The following is a 22,517-nucleotide window of genomic DNA, read 5'->3' as shown; positions in this document are numbered from 1 at the left end:
TTCAAAGGATAGAATTCAGGAGTTCATTGTTATTTTTTTTTACTCATTGTTATTTTATGTCTGTATGGTAATTAGAATCAAGTTTACATTTTATAAAATTAACTCAAGAGGCAATGGGACTTTCTAGTTTTTCTTTGAAGATGTTTCAATTCTTACCCAAGAAGCTTCTTCAGCTCTGTCTCATCTTCAAAGAAAAAACAGAAATTCCAGTTGCTTCTTGAGAAACAATATTTGGGACAACTACGATCTGGTTGACCAAGAATTTCCCTGGGTTCTCTGCTTGAATGGTTTTGTCACTATAGTTATGTCACTGTGGCTCAATAAATAAAACTCTTGTCATTATTTATCCAGATCTCCATGTCCCAAAATTATCTTGCTGTTGTACTCAGACATTGGATATAGTTTGGGTAACTAAGTACATAGTTTATATATGACTTATTAACATCTGATTTATCTGGCATAATCTTTTTTTCTTTTTTAGTGATGGAGAACCAAACAGAGGTGAGTGAATTCATCTTAATGGGACTGACAAATCTCTTTAAACTTTACAATGTACTATTTACAGTCTTCATTAGTAGGGAATGGTGCTATAATTATTATTATTTTAACTGACCCACATCTTCAAATTTGCATGTACTATTTCTTCGTATTATTCTGTTTCTGCACAGTGGCAAAGGAAAATACACACTTTTAAAATACAATTTAGGATGGCTTTATCATTTTGCTATTGTAGATCTGTCACTGCGGCATCAGCAGCAAAATTGTATTTGTCTTTATCTGCATATCTATGTCCTATCATTCTTTCACTGTCACGCTCAAAAGTGGGATGGAATTAAAATAGCTGAGATTTAATGCTCCATAAATATTTATCTGGAGTTAACATCTAATTTTTTTATGTCGTTTTCTTTCTTTTTTAGTGATGGAAAACCAAACAGAAGTAAAGAAATTCATCTTAATGGGTTTGACCAGTAACTCCAATTTTCAATATCTTCTATTTACAATCTTCCTGCTTTTGTATCTGGCTACATTAGTGTGGAATGGTGCTATTATTGTTATACTTTTATCTGTACCACACCTTCACACTCCCATGTATTTTTTCCTTGGAAACCTTTCCTGCCTTGACATTTTCTTTTCAACAGTCACTGTACCAAATATGCTAGCTGGATTTCTTTCAAATCTGCATACAATATCCTTCAAGAGCTGCATGGTCCAGCTACACTTTTTTCATTTCTTGGGAAGTAGCGAAGTTGTTCTCCTTGGAATCATGGCCTATGATCGCTATGTTGCAATATGCAGTCCTTTGCATTACACTCTCATCATGAGAAAAGAGGTTTGTTTTCTAATGGCAACAACTGCCTGGTGCATTGGATTTTTCCATGCTTTGATGCATGCAATAGTGACTGCTCACCTCTCTTTTTGTGGATCAAATCATATTGAGCACTTTTTCTGTGACATCAAGCCTTTGTTGAAACTGGCCTGTGATAGCACATACCTCAACCTCATGCTCCTCAGTACTGTGACCACTTGTATTGTTATGGGTCCTTTTATTTTCATACTCATCTCCTATCTTTATATTATTACTTTCCTTCTTGTAAAGGTTAAGACCCAAAGTGGTTGGCAAAAAGCCTTCTCTACCTGTGGATCTCACCTAACTGTGGTGGCTTTACTTTATGTACCTGTATTGTTTAATTATATGATTCCCACTGTGGGTAATTCATCAAAACAGGATATGATAATAACCCTCATATATAGTGCAATTACCCCAGTTTTAAACCCACTTATCTATACAATGAGAAATCAGGAGATTAAACTAACAATGAAGAAATTGTGGAGAAAAAAGCAACCTTTTTTTGGTAATGGAAGTTTTGGAAAGCTATTGCAACTATGATCATCTGATGTCACAAGTGTACCTTCTATCAGTTCCCAGACTTCTACTTTTCAAATAAGCTCTTTTAGCTATTTGAAATTCCTAATGAATATAAGATTCTCAAAAGCCTCATTTCTTAACCAGTTTTGAATACATTTACATAAAGCAAAAGGTACATTTCTGAGGATAAAAATTTCACTTGGTGAATTGTTTTTTTCTGAATTAAAAAGACATAAAAAAAGACCTTAAAAACATTTGTCAAAAAGGCTTAAATATCATTTAATGTAAGAAAATGGAAGTTAAGAGTCTTTATTTCATAAAAGTTTTTTTACTTCTCTCTCTCTCTCTCTCTCTCTCTCTCACTGCATACATCTTCAATACAAATAAATATGCATATATTATCACTTAAAGACAATAATACATTACTATTATTATTGTTGTTGTTGTGATTATGGTTGTGGTTGTTATTGTTGTTGTTATTATTATTATTATTATTATTATTATTATTATTATTATTATGTCAATACAACACAGCAAACGAGATCACTATGCTGGATTTCGTATTTCATCACCAATCGGGCGCTTCCCAAGCACCTAGGACTGTGTGATGTAGCGGTGAATTATGTTTGCCGATCCCAATAAAGTGGCCTTTTGCAATTGACAGATGGAGATTTTGTCAATTCCAATCATTTTCAAATATCCGCTGAGATCCTTTGGCACTGCACCCAGCGTGCCAAGTACCACTGGAATCACATTCACTGGCTTATGCCAGAGTCGTTGCAGCTCGATTTTTAGATCTTTGTATTTCACTAATTTCTCTAGCTGCTTCTCTTCAATTCTTTTTCTCCACAATCAGGATGTCTGGTGTGTTATGCTTCAGAATTCGTTCAGTCTGAAGTCGGAAGTCCCACAGTAGTTTTGCTTGCTCATTTTCGGTGACTTTTTTGGGCTTATGATCCCACCACTTCTTTGTCACTGGTAAATGGTAGTTCCGGCACAAGTTCCAGTGGATCATCTGTACCACAGCATCATGTCTATGCTTGTAGTCAGTCTGTACTTTGGATCATCTGTTGATTTTTCAATTCTGGCTTTGATAGCATTTGTTCTAATGGCCTGCTCTTGTGCCGCCAGTATTACTCCTTCTGTCTCCTTTTTGAGTGTTCCACTTGTAAGCCATGACCAGGTCTTTTCTTTATCCACTTTGCCTTCAATCTTCTTCAAGAACTGGCCATGCAATACTTTGTTCTGCCAACTGTCCATACAACATTGAGTTACAATTTTTCTGTAATGGTCCTTAGTTTGCTTCACCTTGAGAAGCTTCCTACTGTTGACAAAAGAAAAAAGAAACGTTTAAAGCTACAAATTAATCTGAATAGAACTACAGTGATCCCCCGCTCGTTGCGAGGGTTCCGTTCCAGGACCCCCCGCAACGAGCGGGTTTTCGCGAAGTAGCGCTGCGGAAGTAAAAACACCATCTGCGCATGCGCAGATGGTGTTTTTACTTCCGCAGCGCTAGCGAGGAGCCGAAGATTGGGGGCGGCGCGGCTGTTTTAAAACGTCACCGCCAGCATGGGGGGCTTCCTAGCAGCCCCCCAAACCCAGGTTGGGGGTCCGGGGGGTGCTGGCAAGCCCCCCATGCCGGCGGCGATGCTTTAAAACAGCCACGCCGCCCCCAATCTTCGGCTCCTCGCTAGCGGGCAGGCAGGCGGCGGACAAGCCGTTCGCTGGCGCTCGCTCTCGCCGCTTTCCAGCTGAGTCCTGAAGCGAACGTCTTGTCCGCCGCCTGCCTGCCCGCTAGCGAGGAGCCGAAGATTGGGGGCGGCGCGGCTGTTTTAAAACGTCGCCGCCGGCATGGGAGGCTTGCCAGCACCCCCCCCAGACCCCCAACCCGGGTTTGGGGGGCTGCTAGGAAGCCGCCCATGCCGGCGGTCACGTTTTAAAACAGCCGCGCCGCTTTCCAATGAGTCCCAAAGACAAACGTCAAACTTCCGTGTTTGTCTTCGGGACTCATTGGAAAGCGGCGCGGCTGTTTTAAAATGTCGCCGCCGGCATGGGCGGCTTGCCAGCACCCCCCCGAACCCGGGTGGCCGGGCGAGCAGCGAGCGAAGGGCGGGTGGCCGGGCGAAGGGCGGGCGAGCGGCGAAGGGCGGGCGAGCGGGTGCTGGGGAGGGCTTCTAGCCCTCCCGCCAGCAAGAGGGGGAGCGAACGGCGTGGGCAGGCTGCGGACAAGCCGTTCGCTCGGGCCGCTTCCCAGCTGAGTACTCAGCTGGGAAGCGGCCCGAGCGAACGGCGTGGGCGAGAGAAGGGCGCGCGAGCCCCGGGGGCGCGCGGGCAGGCAGGCTGCGGACAAGCCATTCGCTCGGGCCGCTTCCCAGCTGAGTACTCAGCTGGGAAGCGGCCGAGCGAAGCGGCAGCAGTGAGGAGTTTGCGTGGGCGGTGGGGAAACTCCTCGCTGATGCCCGCCAAGAGGGGGAAGACCTAGGGAAGCCGCCCAGCAGCTGATCTGCCCGGCGCCATCTACGCATGCATGCCCATAGAAAAAAGGGCACGCATGCGCAGATGGTGTTTTGACTTCCAGGTTGAAAAATCGCAAATTAGCCTGTTCGCAATGGTCAGGGACGCAATAACCGGGGGATCACTGTATACCACCCCACTTCTTTTGTTAATTTTGAATTCCTCTTCCAAGAACATTAATGCCATTGCACTTTTTTTTCCCAGTTAAGTTTCATCACTTTCATTTCAAACATCTGTAGTCTTCTCTATAAATAGTATCATGAAGCAAAAGTCAGTGGGGGGAGGCCGGGAGGCATAACAGGCAGTCTCTTGGACAGAACATCTCGATACATAATAGTTGTCACATGTTGCATTAAATCTTGCCCCCAAAGTGAACTATGATATGTCCATACTGATACCCAAACTATATTATGTAGTAGTACTAGCATGCATTGAGAGGATGGAATTAAATTAGTAGAATATCTAGATCATTTGCCACATTCCTTGTTCTTAAACTTTAAAGCTTAATTCTCCATAGTGGATGGAACTATCATCCAGAATGGGTTGACCTTGTCCAATCAGATAAGAACTGAGTCTGTTAATTTAAATACTGGGGGCACTTCTGCCTTCCTCCCCCAGTTACAATTCAGTTCTCAATCTGGACAGACATAGTCTAGTTCCATCCTAGGATTGATAGTTTAATTGGCTGATATTTTGAGATTTCACCATTTTAATCAAATGTGAGTTTGTTTTCATCTGGTCTGCTGGAAATTATAAAAACCTTACTGGTTCTAGCAGGGCAGCATGAGAAATAAGGGATCTTGGCCCTGCCCTAGTCCTCAACAGACTGAAGGAGGACTACCCGGGGCCTTCTTTCACCTTAAATTTCACACACCAATTACAGGAACTAGTACACCCCACCTTTCCCATCAAATTGCCTCACTGACAGCTGCCTCAGAATGAGAGGGGGAGTGTTAAGTCACTATGGGAGTCTTTAAAAAAAATTTTCCTTGCTCCAGCACAGGCAGTCTCTAACCTTAGATTAGAATCAGACTGCTTTTGGCCATTTTTGGGTGGTAAAAATGCTAATTCCCAATCAGAAGCACTGCACTGAGCAGCAGGCTTTACTGTCACCCTCTGCTCTCTAGACATCTCCTGGAAAGCACAAACAGGAATTGCAACATTATTCCCTGCTCCATTGCTTCTCCAATCATTTCTTCCTGCCTTTGCACAAGAGAGAGTGAAAGCAGAGCCAGCTGACCATGTGTGTAAGAGGAGTCAGCCGAGCTGCCAGCAGACAGTGTGCATGCGCAAAAGCAGACCCAAAAGCTGACAGTCAGCTGGGATCAATCAGGGATCAGAGCAAAGGTTGAGCCACCAATTCTGATTGGGCAAGCACCTTGGCCCCTTCATCAATCTCTTCAGTTTCCTGGGACACACCTTACAGCTAGGCAAGCTACTTGTGGCTCAGTGAGGTATGACAAGCCATTATAGGGCTCTCTCAATCCTGGCCGACATTTTATTTTATAGTTTTAGGCCCTACCTCACTGTCCTAGGCCTGTCTAGGCAACTGTGGTCCCTGTGATTGCCTTTAAGCAGGATCCTGATCAGTGCTTCATAGTCTTTCACTGTTAATAGCTGGTGACCTGATAGAGCCACCATCCAAGAAAAAGGCCAAAGTTAAATCCTAACCTCCTGAACCTTCTTCTAATATTACCTCACAGCAGCCAGGGTCTGGGGTGCCCAAGAAATCCCATCCCTCACTATCCAAGCTCTCTGAAAAAGAGGAAAGGAGGAAGCATAGGCAGAAGCAGGGCAACACCATACAGCATACACTCTCCAACTCTTATCCTGCTGCAGTGTATCAATTTTTTTCAGGAGACCTTCTGTCTCTCGATAGGTCTCAAATCCTCCAGCCTGACAGGAACCTCTGGGGACAGACTACACAGTCTGCTATGGCTGTGCCAGCTGTGACACTGCCATCTGAGATCTCTGACATCTGAAGCCCCCATGGTGGAACAACACCCAAGCTTCTCAGGCTGAGCAGCCCCTGAAGCATAGTTCCCTCTAAGCTGAGCAGTGAGCAATCGCTCACTTAAAAATCATCATCAACTCAGAGTTTTCCAAACCTGCCCAGAAGCTGAGAGGGAAAGAGTGAGAGGGAAGGAGAGAGAGAGCTCACTGTTATAGACACACAGTACAGTATTTTATTTTGAAATTCTCTGAGGCAAAACAGGATGGGGTTTTTATTTGTTTGTTTGTTTGTTTGTTTGTTTGTTTGTTTGTTTATTTATTTATTTGTTTGTTTATTTATTTATTATTTCTGTGCCGCTCAGACACTATACTTTCCCGCCCCCCCCCAAAAAAAAAAATTAGAGGGAACACTGTCCTGAAGTCACCACTACTATGGGCCATGCCCTCCTTATACAGTTGGGGCATCTAAAACAGCAGTGGTCCAAATTAACAAGGCTGATCTATAGGCCATGCTTGTCTCCATGGTCAGCCCCTACTTGATATCAAGGCCATCCAGCAGGTGCTGCAGGATCAGGTTGGATTAGGGTACTATTCCTTCTTGTTTGTAGTACCAAAACCTTGGAGAGATGGAAGGCAACCCTTGATTTGAAATGGTTGAACTCTTATCTTAAGTTTCAAAATTGTTAAATGCACTTCTTCTCCACCATCCTTACTGAAGCCTAACTGCACATCCCCATCCATCAGGATCACAGGCAATATCTGCAATTCCATTATGCAGATAGGCATTTTCAGTACTGGGCCCTCCCCTTTGGCCTTTCCTCTATCTTCATGAAGGTTCTGTTGGTCCTGGCAGCTCATCTAAGAACTCTAGCTGTCAGGGTTCACTGTTATTTAGAAGACATCTTGGTCCTCGCTCCTTCCACCAATTGGCCCTGCACCACCTTCATCTCACAATGTCTATTCTCACTTCTCATGACCTTTCCATCAATATAGCTAAGAGTCACCTTGAGTCCTCCACATCTATCCTCCATCTGGGAACAGTCATTGATTACCTAGAATGTAAAGTATCCTTGTCTCAAATAGGCAAGGCAGTTTCAGTGAGCTTGCTACCCAGGTTCGGAATCTGAGAAAGGTGGCAATTTCCCTCCTATCCACCTCACTAAGGAGAATGGTATCTGCTACCTCCATCACCCCATGGGCATGTCTACATTCTAGGGAGCTATAATGGCTTCTTTTGCCCTTTCAGAAATCCATTCACAGCAACTCCAATATCCAGATTCTGGCAACCCCAGCTGATGGAAGTTTTCTGCCATATCTCAGGGCTGTCTATTTCAAGACCTCATCTCACCTTCAAGAACCTCATCCTAGTCACCACAGATTATTATTATTATTATTATTATTATTATTATTATTATTATTTGTTGTCTCAATCAGATAACTATTGACCCGGTGGAGTGGTAACTGCATCCAGCCATTTTCCAGACTCTGACCACCAGTTTGATCTATTTGCCTCCCCCAAGAATAGACAGCTGCCCAGGTACTTCTCCCGGGGCAGAGGCCATTAATGCCCTGTGAATTTCATGGCCCAAACTCCTCCTGTATGCTTTCCCTCCCTCCCCTATCATCAGTAGGGTACTTCAGAAGATATTGCAGAAGGGGGCAGAGGTCATCTTGTTGGCTCTACATTGGCCCAGGTAGTCATGATTCACTGATCTGAAGGTGTTATCGGTGACTCCTCCATGAGCCATCCTGCTAGAGCAGGACTCCCTCAGCCAGGGCTGGATCAAACCTCTGAACCTGGTGTGGCTGAGACTGAGCACTTGGCAATTGAATGACACTCCTTGATACTCCAACATTACTGCCCCAGGGTCATCACTGCTATGAGTGGCTCACAACTAGCTCAGCTGGTCATGGGCTTTGAGAAAGTTGAGCTGGGTCCATTGGGCATCCAAGGCCAGTGTTTTTTCCAGAGGAGTCTGAGAGTGAGAGTGAAAGAGATTTAGAACCTGGGGGACTGTCAAGTTGGCTTTACTCAGAATTCAAGAAAAATAAAACTCAGAGTCCATTTTGAACTTCAAAAGTGAATTTTACTCAGACGCAAAGCAAAGTCTGAAGAAAAAGGCGCAATTGTTGCCCATATCAAAGAATCCCACTTGCCCCCCTTTGGAAAATAGCCAATCCCCATTGTCCATATCTGTCAGGTGGATACATCTTTACTCTCACATCATGCTTATGGAATGCAGCTTCTAATGGACTTTCCTCTCACCTCTTCTTAAGGAGAATCGAAATTTGCACCTATATTAAGTGCACTGTACACATTAGATCCACTGAATCAATGTTTGTGTCCTTCCTACCTGCTTCTTCAGGACTTAAGGTGTCAGCATCCACTATTGGTTGCTGTCTCTGAGCTGTCATCGTGGCACCTTACACCTGTCCTTGAAGTCCCGTCCTACCACAATCACTGCACCCTCCACCAGAAGTTCAGCCCCATCAGTGTCGCTGGAGAAGGTGTGCTATATGCTGCAGTGTGGGCTTCTCTGCTGCAATTCGTGAAACAGTACAGAATATGTCATAAGTTTGCATCTGCAGAGATGTCCTTTGGCCATAGAGTACTCCAATCTGCCTTCCGGCCTGACACTTGAATGTGTATCTGTGCTCCCCCCCCCCCCAGGAAAAAAACTGCTTGTGTATGTCACATTCTGGATTAGTTCCACCCACTATGGGGAAGGGGCATTGGTACTAACCTGATATGCTCCTTTTGTAGGATGGAATTATCATTCAGTCCCACCCTGGCTAGTTGTACATTGGATATTGGGTGTGGACAGCATAGTGGGATCACTTCTTCCTTGCATTTTTTCTTCTATGACCGATTGCTCTGCAGCTTCTTTTGTCTACTTTTGAGCATGTTTTACCTAGGCATAGACTTCACAGGTTCCTGATTTTGAATTACCATGTCAAGTCTGTTTTCCTTCGGCATTTGGCATAACTGGGGTGGGGGAGGCAGAAGTGCCCCCAGTATTTAAATTAACAGACTCAGTACTTATCTGATTGGAAGAGGTCAACCCATTGTGGATGATAGTTCCACACTACATGAAGGAGTGTATCAGTTTAGCACCAATGCCCCTTTCTACTGGATTATCACTGGATTTTTCTGTCTTCATATTCCAAAATATTGGGAAAATATTTTTTCCTCTGGAAATTATAATTGAGTAATTGGCTGCACAAATTATGTGCATACTCAAAACAGACAAATGTATTCCCATATGGCCAATCAAGAATTCCATTTCATAGATTGCTCCTTTTTCCCCAATGACAGGATATGTTTTATAAAGTAATCACATTTTTGCAAAGATGCATTCCAGATGTCTTTACAAGAAAGGTCGATTACTTGCATCCTTTCTAAGTACAGACAAGTGATATTTTTTTATTGAGCTATTTTATCTCCAGTGACCTGAGTCGGAATTCATTCATTTCAGGGAATTTTGATTGATCTTTTCTTCACTTACTGTTTGGTAATATACAAGTATGTATTTTTTGTGGTACATAATTCATTTTTTTCAGAAAATTTTTATGTTATACTCTCTTTACCTAATCTTTAGTAATATACAAGCATATGTTTTCTGAAGTATATAATTATTAATCTATGTAGGGAGAGAAAGGGGAGAGAAAATTATTGCTCAGGATGGTATTCCAAATATAAATCCAAAGAGTTGTAATCAGCTTTGTCCAACATAGAAAATTTGAAAATTCTAACTAAAGTATCTGCTTTCCCAGTTTTCCTTCCAAGAAAAATATTTTAGGTAATAGTAATGATTTCAATCACAAAATTGCTATTTATTATCCTAGACCAATAACAGTGATATATTGTGTAAAGATATATATAGCATAGAGCATATTTTGGTGAATCTAGTTTAAACTACAGTAAGCAGCCAATTCTGTTAAATCTATACATACATATTGACAATTTTGCTGGTAACCATTCTGGTGAGATTTTTTTATTTTATTTTTATTTTTTGTTACAGAGGAAAGGTGGTGGATATTGAATAATAAAATGGGGACTTTCAATAAATCCAGCAGGATTTGGGGAAGAAAAAAAACTTCAAAATAGGGAGAACAGCTGGTGGATATGATAATTCACTACCAGCATTCTAGGCCAAATCCCACAGAACAGATTTAAAAACAAGAATGAGTACGTCTGTTCTTCTCCAGAAGCAGAAAGTGTAGATGGGACATTGAACAGGCAATCTATACAGAAAACTTGAAGGGACATTTAAAATGATGGCTAATGCTAACATTTGATGACCTAAATCTTTGCAATTTGGAAAAGGTAAAGTAAACTCCAATATAGTTTGATTGAAAAACATCCAGATTATGTGCTTCATCTAGAGTTTATTTATTTATTTATTTATTTATTTATTTATTTATTGTTTGTTTGTTTGTTTGTTTGTTTGTTTGTTTGTGCTTTGTTTGTTTTGTCAAGTACGTATTGTTTGTATGGTGGTATACAAAGATATAATAATATTTATATACATGATACTAGTAAAAGAGAAACATTAGGAAGGGATAGAAGACACTCTGGTACACTTATGCATGCCCCTTACTGACCTCTTAGGAATCAGGAGATTTCTATTATTATTATTGTTGTTATTATTATTATCATCATCATCATCATTATCATCATCATCATTATCATTATTATTATATAATCAGAACACTTTACAACTTTTCTTAGAAAAAGGAGATTGGACACTGGTTGAAAATTCTCCATTATGGTGGGATTCTGTAATGCCTTCTCAAGAAGGGGGAATGACTGTTTCCTTAAGAAGTGAAGAAAAACTGTCTCTTTAAATATGAAGGATTAATTGCCAGAATTCAATCACAGGTCCCCTTCAAGGCTGCAAGTTAGCAAGGAGAGGCATGATTCTAAGGGGCAGGTGATATGGTTTGCAGTCAGTAATCTCCACTTCCCGAGGCCAAAACGATTCAAACCATTTCCATGTAACAGGGTAAGACTATACCCACATAACTTCATCAGAACATCACTAAACTGGTATCTAACTGGGAATGAATTGAGCAGTTTTGTCCAACTGATGCCATGAAAAATTATCTTCCTGGCTTTGTAGGTGAATCTATCAGTTCCCCTTGTTCAGATGTACTTGGGTCACAAAAAGCAAGGCCAGAGGATAACAATCTATAAATACAATAAGGATAAAATATATAGTTACTGTGCTATCCCTACCATCACATATCGGCATTAGTAGCTGCTTAGCATTAGTCACAGATGGGCATTAGTAGCTGCTTCATCCTTTATTGACCTTAGTGATGCTCTGAACATTTCGTATGCCTTTTCATCTCTTTCAGCAATTCTGTATATCATGGAAAGCAATGGAATCCATAGCAAAATAAAACTCATTCAGAAACAATTCAAGGACTTTGTCACCCTCAAAACAAAACAAAACTCCCAGGATCTTAGTTCAATAATCATTAAGGGGATTGAAATTCAAGGGATAGAATTCTGGAGGCCATTGTTACTTTTTTTAGTCATTTTTATATTATGCTTGTACGTTAGTCAGCATCATATTTACAAAATATAAAATTTTATAAAATTTACTCTGCCTAGATGTCCCAAAAGTGCTTTTTCAAGAGGCAACTGGACTTTCTAGTTTTTCTTTGAAGATGTTTTGCTTCTCATCCAAGGAATTTCTTCTCATTGTCTCCTCTTCAAAGAAAAACCAGAAATTACAGTTGCCTCTTGAGAAAGAATCTTTTGCACAACCATAATATGTATGACCAAGAATTTTCATAGCTATTCTGCCAAGATGGTTTTGCCACTCTAGTTATGTCACTGTTGCTCAATAAATAAAACTCTTGTCATTATTTATCCAGATCTCCATGTCCCAAAAGTATCTTGCTGTCGTACTCAGAAGTTGGATTTAGTTTGGGTAGATAAGTATGTAGTGTATATAGCTAAACATAACTTATTGCCATCTGATTTATATTGCATAATCTATTTTTTTCTTTTTTTAGTTATGGAGAACCAAACAGAGGTGAGTGAATTCATCTTAATGGGACTGTCAAATCTCTTCAAATTTTACAATGTACTGTTTACAGTCTTCCTGTTGTTATACTTGGCTACGTTAGTAGGGAATGGTGCTATAATTATTGTTATTTTAACTGATCCACATCTTCAAACTCCAATGTATTTTTTCCTTGGAAATCTTTCCTGCCTTGATATCTTCTATTCCACAGTTACTGTTCCCAAAATGCTGGCTGGGTTTCTTTCAGATCTACACATTATTTCTTTCAAGGGCTGCATAGCCCAGCTGCATTTTTTCCACTTCTTGGGTAGCAGTGAAGTCATTCTTCTTGGAGTCATGGCCTATGATCGCTACGTTGCAATATGTAAACCTTTGCATTATGCTCTCATCATGAGAAAAGAGGCTTGTGTGTTAATGGCAGCAGCTGCCTGGTGCACTGGATTTGTCCATGCCTTGATGCATGCAGTGGTGACTGCTCGTCTTCCCTTCTGTGGACCAAATCAAATTGAACACTTTTTCTGTGATATCAAGCCTTTGTTGAAACTTTCCTGTGGTAGCACATATCTCAACCTCATGCTCCTCAGTTTTGTGACCAGTTTTGTTGCTCTAACCCCTTTTATCATCACAATAATTTCCTATGTCTACATTATCACTTACCTTCTCTTCAAAATACAGTCTCAGAGTGGTCGACAAAAAGCTTTCTCCACCTGTGGATCCCATCTCATTGTGGTGGCTTTACTTTATGTTCCTGTGCTATTTAATTACATGCTTCCCACTGTAGGTGCCCCATCACAACGAGAGATGATATTAACCCTCATATACAGTGCAGTTACTCCAGTTTTAAACCCACTTGTTTATACATTAAGAAATAAGGAGGTTAAAACATCAATGAAAAAAATTGTTAAGAAAAAGATTTTCAGTTTCTCATGAAAACAAAGCTGAAATGATATTCTATCCATGATTGTTCAGCTTGACAAATGAAATTTCAAATTTGTCAAAGCTGGTATTATTTCAATCTGTTCAATTGATTGAGTGATTGATTGATTGATTAATATTATTACATAAATCCACCCAGACTTGTTTCAATAACAATATCTTCTACTGTGGCCTAGAGGTAGAGGTGAATTTAATCCTAGATAGATGCTGATGTAGGTTCTCCTGCATGGGCAGGGGTTTGGACTAGATGACCTGCAAAGTCCATTCCAACTCTGTTAATATATTAAATTGCATCATATGTTAAATATGTAATGGGTAGCAAATAAATTTAATAAATAAATAATCATCCCATCTTCTTTTTAACATTTTATATCACAAAAATAATTGATGTGACATTGAGGCAATATGCTGTTTAGAAGAAAGAAAGAATGAATCTGATCAGTGCATTTTTATATTTATGGGCAAAGTTGTTTATGATCCCAGTCCCATTTCTGTAAATTGATCCTTAAACAATTTTGCCCCTCTCATAAACATAAATTCTCCTTATTGATCACACTATAACTTATGGGCCCTCCTCACAAAATTAAACAGAATAAATTATATTCCCTTGAAAAATTCTTTTAGCACTTTTGAAAATCTTGCTGAGGAGCTATTACAATGTCATCTATACATCTGGATGAGTAGAAGTATGTGTCAATGTGTGCTAGCTAATTGGTTCCCTGGGAATATAATTATCTTGACATGTGTCCCAGTTCAAAGGGGGATCTGGAATTTAGGATATTGTGTGAAAAATGATTTCAGAAATTATTACATAGAGAAAAAAAACGTTGTCATTATTTTATGTTCTTTCATTTTATAGTATAAAATCATTCAGAATTTCTATGATTTCTTACTTAGTAAATATATTCCAAACACAATTGGAAGCAGTGTTTTCTACCTTTACCTTAAGTTCTTGTAAGTATAAATACATTACTTTTCTTTAGGTCTGAAATGTATTTTCAGTTTATCTGTTTTAGTTACATAAAGATAATTTTTGAATACAAGATTTGGTATGTGTGATTTTTATTCTGAAAATCCAATAAAAGTTAATGTCCTATTTACTGAAACCAGCATCTTGAATTGGGTTCAGAAGTAAATTGGAAACCAATGTTTCTTATGGAGCAGAGAAGTAATTTAGAGGCACACATGCTCACGCTGCCAAATTCTGTACCAGTTAGCTTCCATATGTATTTCAAAGATAGGCATATAGAGAACATTGATTTATTCGACTTCTATGCCGCCCAATCTGTCTGAAACCAGAATCTAAAGTTTTCAGGGTTTCATAACCTTGCTGAAAGTTTAAGCCCTTGTCCCCACACCCACAAGTTCATCACATTCACCAATTTGCAAGTGTCATGCTGGCAGATTCTATCTATCTCCTTCCTTGCAGGCGCAGAAGCACAGAGGCAAAGGATGACCTTGGTTTTCTAGAAAGGAATTTGTTATGGCTATATTTAATATTATTTTTATATTTATTTATTTATTTATTCATTCATTCATTCATTCATTCATTCATTCATTTATTTATTTATTTGATTTGTATGCCGCCCCTCTCCGCAGACTCATACTAAAAACCTCATACTATCCAATTCCCATTTTCCCACAATAGAAAATGCATAATAGAATAGTACATAATGTGGCAGTCCAAATAAAATGGCTTTGGCCTGACAGTCAGATGGATCAGCCAATCAATGGTCTCCATTTTCCTGCTTCAATAGTGGACCTTAGAGAGACGTGGCTAACATCATGGCACCATTGATGTTTTCCTCAGAACTTCCAATGGAAACACTGAATTCCCAGAGCTGCCCTGGAGGGGCAGTAGAAAGGAGACCACAGGTCGGTGGCCCAGGGGTAATCACAAACCCCCCCCCCCAGGAGCTGGAAGCAGTCTCCTGACCAACAGTTGAGGAAAGACAACTCATGTCACCATTAGCTGGGGCAGCCACAACAGAATGGTTGGAACAAAGAAAAGGAGAAGTCAACCTCGGGGAGATGATTTTTGAACTGATTGAAGGTCTATTATCTGGAGGAGGAGATTGTTGAAATGGGTAGAGGAGAGAAAAGAAGTTTGAGTTTGGAATTGCAAAGAGGGGAGAACAGTTTTAACTTTTAAACGACTCCCTTTCTGGATTTAACAGTGGGGAAAGCAGAAAGAGAGAGAGAGAAAAGGCTTTGATTCAATGGAAGTGAGAGCTGTGTTGTAAAGTTACTTAATAGCAGGAAGTTGGAATTATATTGTTTAAGTGCCTGAGTGTTTGTTATCCCATTCCCCCCCCCCCTTTTTGTTTTTGTTTTTTCCCCTTTCTTTTTTACAACTAGACTATTTGAATTACTGGATCACTTTTGTTTTATTTTGTTTTTTAATTATTTTAATTATTTTTAGATTCTGCTTTTTCTTTGTTATTTTTCTTTTTTCCTTCACACTGGATTACAAAATATTTAAATTATAAACAATGGAAAAGATGAAGAAGATAACAATACATTTGACACCCGCACCTATTATTGCAACACAAAGTTCAGCGTAGAAAACCTCAGATACTTCAGCACAAGCAGATTAGTCTAATACCATGGAATGAAGAATATGATACAAGCTTTATATACAGACTTTAAGTAAAGTATTGCAGAGTGGAAGAAAGTATTGGTAAAGTGAAAGAGGAATTGAAGGAAGTGAAAAGATTGATGGAAACAAATGAACAACCAATACAGAAAGTTGAAGGGAAAATTGGTGCAATTGAGAATAAGATGGAGGAACTGGATGACAGACTTACACAATCAGACAAAAGACAGGAGATGTCAATTATAATCTTGGAAATAGATTGAGATGAATTTTATTTATAATTCCAAAATGTGGCAGAAGACAACGGAAAAAAACTTGGGTGAAATGATAGAAATCCTGGCAGAAGCAATGGAGGAAGAAAATATATTTAATGATATTGATGAAATTTATAGAGTTTATATTAAATATGTAGTATAAAAATAAACTGCCTAGAGAGGCTCACGTAAGGTTCACAAAGAAATAATTTAGAATAGAAATGCTGCAAAAGTTAAGAAATACTAAAATACTAAAATTAAAGAAAAGAAGATAGTAGCATTGAAAGAAGTTCCAAAAAGGGTGAGAAATTGGAAAAAGGAACACCAATTCTGCTGAGCTGAGGAATAACACAGAATATTCTGTAGCAAACATTGGATATATTCTTAATGAATGTGGTTCACAGATTATTATAGTCTCTAGTCCTTAATATTATTCATGATTTTAATTCAACACTCATAAAGTATACATTGCAACATAATCTCCAGTTCTGACTGTTAACACAGAACTCATTTGTAATCCTATTTCAATTCTTTCGAGAGAAATATATTTGCTATTAAACATACAGGTAAATTGTCTTAATTGGTCGATCAAATAGTTTATTTCTCAGACTCAGAAAACATATTCCCAGAAGAACTCACTTCTTCATGGATTGTTCTGTTTTCCCCAAAGGCAACCAATAATACTTTGTAAGCCAAGAATATAATGCAAAATTACACATATATATATTCTACTAGGAGAACATATTTTTGCATTCTATCAAAATTCATGGATTACGTCTGGATTTTAAATGATCCTTATCTTCAATTATTGATCTTACCTGAGGAAAGGGGATTCTCAGGGTAAGAATCCTCTGAAAATTAACGAATAGATATTATATGGCATCATATTATATAGAGCATTTATTTAGAATATCCATTCTGTCTTTGAAATGCATGGACAGTTCTTTAGTGCCTTATAATATCTTTAAATAAAATACTCTGAATTTTTAGATGGGAAATTAGTGTCTGTTTTTTATTACTAATGTGTACCTTATTAGGGAAACTCATTTACATTTTCCATATCACAATTTCACTTTTTCATTTTTTTAACCTTCATTATCACATATATAGACTTTCCTAACTGTGAATGGTTATCTCTCTCCTAATTTATCACTCTCTGCTTCTATTTTAGTAATGGGGAATCAAACAGAGATGAGTGAATGCATCTTGGGCCTGAAAAATTATGTAGAGCTTCAATATATAATCTTGAAGTCATCTTTCTTTTTTAGTAATGGAGAACCAAACCAAGGTTGGACAATTCATCTTGTTGGGTTTGAACATTGACTATGAGCTTCAATACATCATCTTTGTAATTTTCCTGCTGTTGTATATGGCCACATTAATAGGGAATGGAGCTATTGTCATTGTGGTCTTAACTGAACCTCATCTTCATACACCCATGTACTTTTTCCTTGGAAATCTTTCTTACATTGACATTTTCTATTCCACAGTAACTGTTCCAAAGTTGCTACAAGGATTTCTTATAGACGTACAAATCATCTCCTTCAATGGCTGCATGGTCCAGCTCTTTTTTTTCTATTTCTTGGGTAGCAGTGAAGGAATCCTCCTTGGACTCATGGCCTATGATCGGTATGTTGCAATATGCAACCCCTTGCGCTATACTGTCATCATGAGAAAAATGGTCTGTGTCTTAATGGCAGTAGTTGCCTGGTCTATTGGTTTTTTCCATGCCTTGATGCATGTAGTGACAATGGCCCATCTTTCCTTCTGTGGACAAAATCAAATTGAACACTTTGTCTGTGACATCAAGCCTTTGTTGAAACTGGCCTGTGGCAATACACACCTAAATCTCATGCTTCTCAATGTTGTGACAAGCTTTGTTGCTATTGGTCCTTTTATCTTCATACTTTTCTCCTACCTGTACATCATTACTTTCCTTCTCTTTAAAGTACAGTCCCAGAGTAGTTTGCAAAAAGCCTTCTCAACTTGTGGATCCCACTTAACTGTTGTGTCTTTGCTCTATGTTCCTGTATTGTTTAATTACATGCTTCCCACTATGGGTACTTCCTCTAAACGAGATGCAATAATAACTCTCATTTATAGTGCGATTACTCCAGTTTTGAACCCACTTATCTATACACTGAGGAATGAGCAGGTTAAAATGGCAATGAAAAAGATGTTGGTAATAAGATTTTCATTCACTGATGAATGGAAATGTTGAAAATATATCCGACAACAATTCATGTAGCAATTACTATTAAAATTTAGATGGATGTTTTTTAGTCTTTCACTGACTTATTCATTTTATTTTAATCACCAGATATATTGAAATGCTATCTTTTAACTTTTAATGACTCTTGTCATCACTCTTTCTATTATAATTTTTGAGGTAATCGTTTGAGGTAGAGCCTGGTAGAGCCTCTGAATGAGCCATCCTGACTGAAAGTGGATTTGAAATAAGTCTCTCTGGTCCTAGTCTGATATATCCATCCAGCAGTGGGTTGCTCATGGTTTGGATCGGTTCTTAGAACTGGTAGCACGAGTGATGGGAGCCTCTGACAACCCATCTGGGCTGCTTCTATACATGCAATTGCACACAAACAGGTAGTAAACCAATAGTTTTAGAATCCTTTACTGTATTCATCACTACCATACACAAACTCCACTACAATACTTATTATTTCTCACTTTAAATAACAAGGATAGGATTTTTAATTGGACTTTCCTCTTTGAATGATTAATAGTAGATAAAAATTGGGATGGGCTGCCAAAATTTTTACTGCCACACTGTGGGGTTGGTTTAATTATGGGTGTGGCTTAATGTTCATGTGACTGGGCAGGAGTGGCTTGCTGGCCATGTGACCAGGTGGGAGTGGCTCAACAATCATGTGACCAAGGTGACTTAAAAGTCATGTGACTGGGTGGGAGTGGCTTACCGACCAATATATGTTTTCAAATAAGTGCTTGGACTCTTTTTCAGTTGATTAAGTCACATTATTTGAATAGCCACATAAAGGACAAATGATAGACAGCACACAAGGTTCAGTATGATAACAGATTAGGCAAGTAGCTCAATTTTCTTTAATTGCTATAAAATTCAGTTCTAGATAATGATTAAAATGATTAAAGCATTTATGAGTAAAAACATACTATTTAATTATTTCCTATTTTAAAAGTAATTAAGGATCATACTAAGGCACTAGAGAAGGAAGGAAGGACAATTGAAGAAACCCAGTAAATATTTGATAAATAGTGCATAAACCTACTATTCCTACTGCGTCAACCCCTCACCCGACCCCCAGTGGGGACAGCAGCCCATTACTGTTCTGATAATGTAAGCAAAGAAATCACAATCCTTTCTTGCTGATCTCAACATTACCTTTGAGGAAATATTTTTTTAAAAAAAGTCTAAAAGCAGTATCTCTTGAAATATACTTTTCTTTTCAGTGTGGCTGGTTAAGGCCACAGGCTAGAAAGCAGGACACAATGAGTTCTAGTCCTGCCTTAGCCATAAAAAGACAATTAGTGCATCTTAGGGCAGACATTTACTCTCGGCACAACTCACCTCATAGAATACAGTAGAGTAGCATAGAGTAGATTAGATTAGAATAGAATAGAATAGAATAGAATTTTTTATTGGCTGTGTAATTGAACACACAAGGAATTTGCCATTGGTTGTTATGCTCTCAGTGTACATATGTGTTTGTCAAGAATCATGAGGTACAACACTTAATGATTGTCATAGAAGTCAAATAAGCAATCAGAAAACAATCAATATTAATAAAAATCTTAAGGATACAAGCAACAAGTTACAGTCATACAGTGATAAGTGGGAGGAGATGAAAAAATAGTTTGACAGTGTTAAGGGAATTATTTGTTTAGCAGAGTGATGGCATTTTGGGAAAACTGTTCTTGTATCTAATTGTCCTGGTGGTGGGTGATCTATCTATCTATCTATCTATCTATCTATCTATCTATCTATCTATCTATCTATCTATCTATCTATCTATCTATCTATCGTTAGAGTTGAAAGGGACCATGCAGGTCATCAAGTCCAACCCCCTGCCTGAGCAGGCATCTTAAAGCACCCCAGCCAAGTGGCAGTCCAATCTCCTCTTGAAAGTGTCCAGAGTTGGGGAGTTCACAACCTCCGCAGGCAGGTTGTTCCACTGGTTGATTGCTCTGACCTGCAGGAAGTTCTTCCTTACTTCTAGGAAATATATATATATATATATATATATATATATATATATATATATATATATATATATATATATATATGTAGATTGTTCTGAGTTCGGGTTTTGCCCTGTGTAATGTTTTGCATGTCTATGCGACGTTTCGGTGAAATCACATTCACCATCATCAGGCTGGAGTTCCAATCTTTGTGTTTTTGCAAAAAACACAAAGATTGGAACTCCAGCCTGATGATGGTGAATGTGATTTCACCGAAACGTCGCATAGACATGCAAAACATTACACAGGGCAAAACCCGAACTCAGAACAATCTACATACATATACCCGTGAAAATTTACGAAAACAAATATATATATATATATATATATATATATATATATATATATATATATATATATATACACACACACATATATAAAATAAATAAACAAGAAAAAAATTCCCTTCTTTTTTATTAAAAGAAATTAATAATAAAACAAAACCAAAATCTATTACTATTATTACTATCTTCTCCTCTTTTTCCATCCCTGTCTCCTACCCCCTTGTGTGTGTGGTGTGTGTGTGTGAACTCTTGAACCATTTCCAATAATAGGTGAGCTATTGGAAATGGTTCAAGAGTTCACACACACACACACAAACACACACACAAACAGCTGGGTTTTTTTTCTCTGTTATTATTTGGGTGCTTTTTACCATATGCTTTAAATCAAGAGTCATTTCTCTCTCTTTCTCTCTCTCCCTCTTGCTCTCTCTCTCTTTTTCTCACTTTCACTCCCTCTCTTTCTGTCTCTCTCTTTCTCTCTTGTTTTCTTTCTCACTCTTTCTTTCTATCTCTCTTGCTTTCTTTCTCTTGTTCTCTTTCTTGCTATCTCCCTCTCCCCCCTTTCTCTCTCTCTCTCTCTTTCTCACTTACTTTTTTTTCCTCTCTCTCTCTGTCAGCGAGGGGGCTGTGAGAGAGTGCTTTCTCCGAGTGCTTCGGGAATGCCTGCCCTGCCTCTCCTGCAACCCCCTTGCTGAAAGTCCGGGACGAAAGCACTCCCAGTGAGGGGCATAGTTCCCTCTAAGCTGAGCAGTGAGCAATCGCTCACTTAAAAATCATCATCAACTCAGAGTTTTCCAAACCTGCCCAGAAGCCGAGAGGGAAAGAGTGAGAGGGAAGGAGAGAGAGAGGAAGAGAGGAAGAGCGGAAGAGAGAGAAACAGATAGAAAAAAGAGAGGAAGGAAAAGAAAAAGAAAAAGAATGGGAGTAAGGAAGAGAGAAAGAAAATCAAAATCTAGTTTGAAACTAGCTCAACTATTTAAGTGGCATTTTGATATTGATAGAGTTGCCCTATTATGAGCTCACTGTTATAGACACACAGTACAGTATTTTATTTTGAAATTCTGTGAGGCAAAACAGGGTGGGTTTTTTATTTATTTGTTTGTTTATTTATTTATTATTTATGTGCTGCCCAGTCCCGAAGGGACTGCCGCTCAGACACTATACTTTTCCGCCCTCCCCCCCAAAAAAAAATTAGAGGGAACACTGGTGAGGGGGCTGCGAGAGGGGAAGGGCAGGCATTCCTGAAGTGTGTGGAGAAAACCCTCTCTCACAGCCCCCTGGCTGGGAGTGCAGATGAGAACGAGGAGGAAAAGCCACGGCCACCACCGCAGGAGAAGGCGCGCCCCAAGGCAGGAGGCGGAGGAGGAGGAGAGGGGGCAGATCGGGCGGGCAGGGGGCAGTGCCGAGAGGCCAAGGGCGTGAGGGGGCCAGAGGCACCGTGGGGAGGCAGGGCGGCTCCCTTTTCTTCTATTGCCAGTGCCTCCCCGCCCCTGCACCCCCCCATGGGCTGGCAGGGTGATGGAAAGCTCGCGCCCATAGAAAAGGGTGCTCAGGGGGGTATTTTGGGGTGCGCATGGGCGCACACGCGCAGCTTACAGGGAATGCTGCTCATGGCTACTTTGTATGGATAATCCCGATTCTGCTGTGTACAGCATTATTTTATGCAACCTCGGCAACCAGAGGAGATTGCTAGTGGTTGACAAAGCATCTCAAGTATTGCTCTATCATTATGCTTGTTCATTCTATGGCTCCATTTATATTCTGATGAAATGCAGAACTAAACCCTTTTGGCGAATCCTATCAATTTTATAGACTCCCTCCAAAACAAGGAAGTGAATT

General features: G+C 39.5%; 3 protein-coding genes across 3 annotated transcripts; all 3 read left to right on the top strand.

The window, feature by feature from the left end:
- Positions 1-483: 483 nt before the first annotated feature.
- Positions 484-1,888, top strand: LOC139153942 (olfactory receptor 12D2-like). Its single transcript, XM_070728366.1, has 2 exons — positions 484-565; positions 1,002-1,888. The coding sequence occupies exons 1-2, from the start codon at positions 484-486 to the stop codon at positions 1,886-1,888; spliced, it is 969 nt and encodes a 322-aa protein (XP_070584467.1).
- A 10,475-nt stretch (positions 1,889-12,363) lies between these two features.
- Positions 12,364-13,302, top strand: LOC139152890 (olfactory receptor 12D1-like). Its single transcript, XM_070726257.1, has one exon. It carries the CDS (start codon positions 12,364-12,366, stop codon positions 13,300-13,302), a length of 939 nt encoding a protein of 312 aa, XP_070582358.1.
- A 4,126-nt stretch (positions 13,303-17,428) lies between these two features.
- Positions 17,429-18,379, top strand: LOC139153941 (olfactory receptor 12D2-like). The gene has a single exon (XM_070728365.1). It carries the CDS (start codon positions 17,429-17,431, stop codon positions 18,377-18,379), a length of 951 nt encoding a protein of 316 aa, XP_070584466.1.
- Positions 18,380-22,517: the final 4,138 nt, after the last annotated feature.

Source organism: Erythrolamprus reginae, chromosome Z (assembly GCF_031021105.1).
Source record: "Erythrolamprus reginae isolate rEryReg1 chromosome Z, rEryReg1.hap1, whole genome shotgun sequence".
NCBI classification, from domain to species: domain Eukaryota; kingdom Metazoa; phylum Chordata; class Lepidosauria; order Squamata; family Dipsadidae; genus Erythrolamprus; species Erythrolamprus reginae.
Note: the sequence above shows the minus strand (reverse complement) of the source record. Positions and strands in the feature narration are given on the sequence as shown.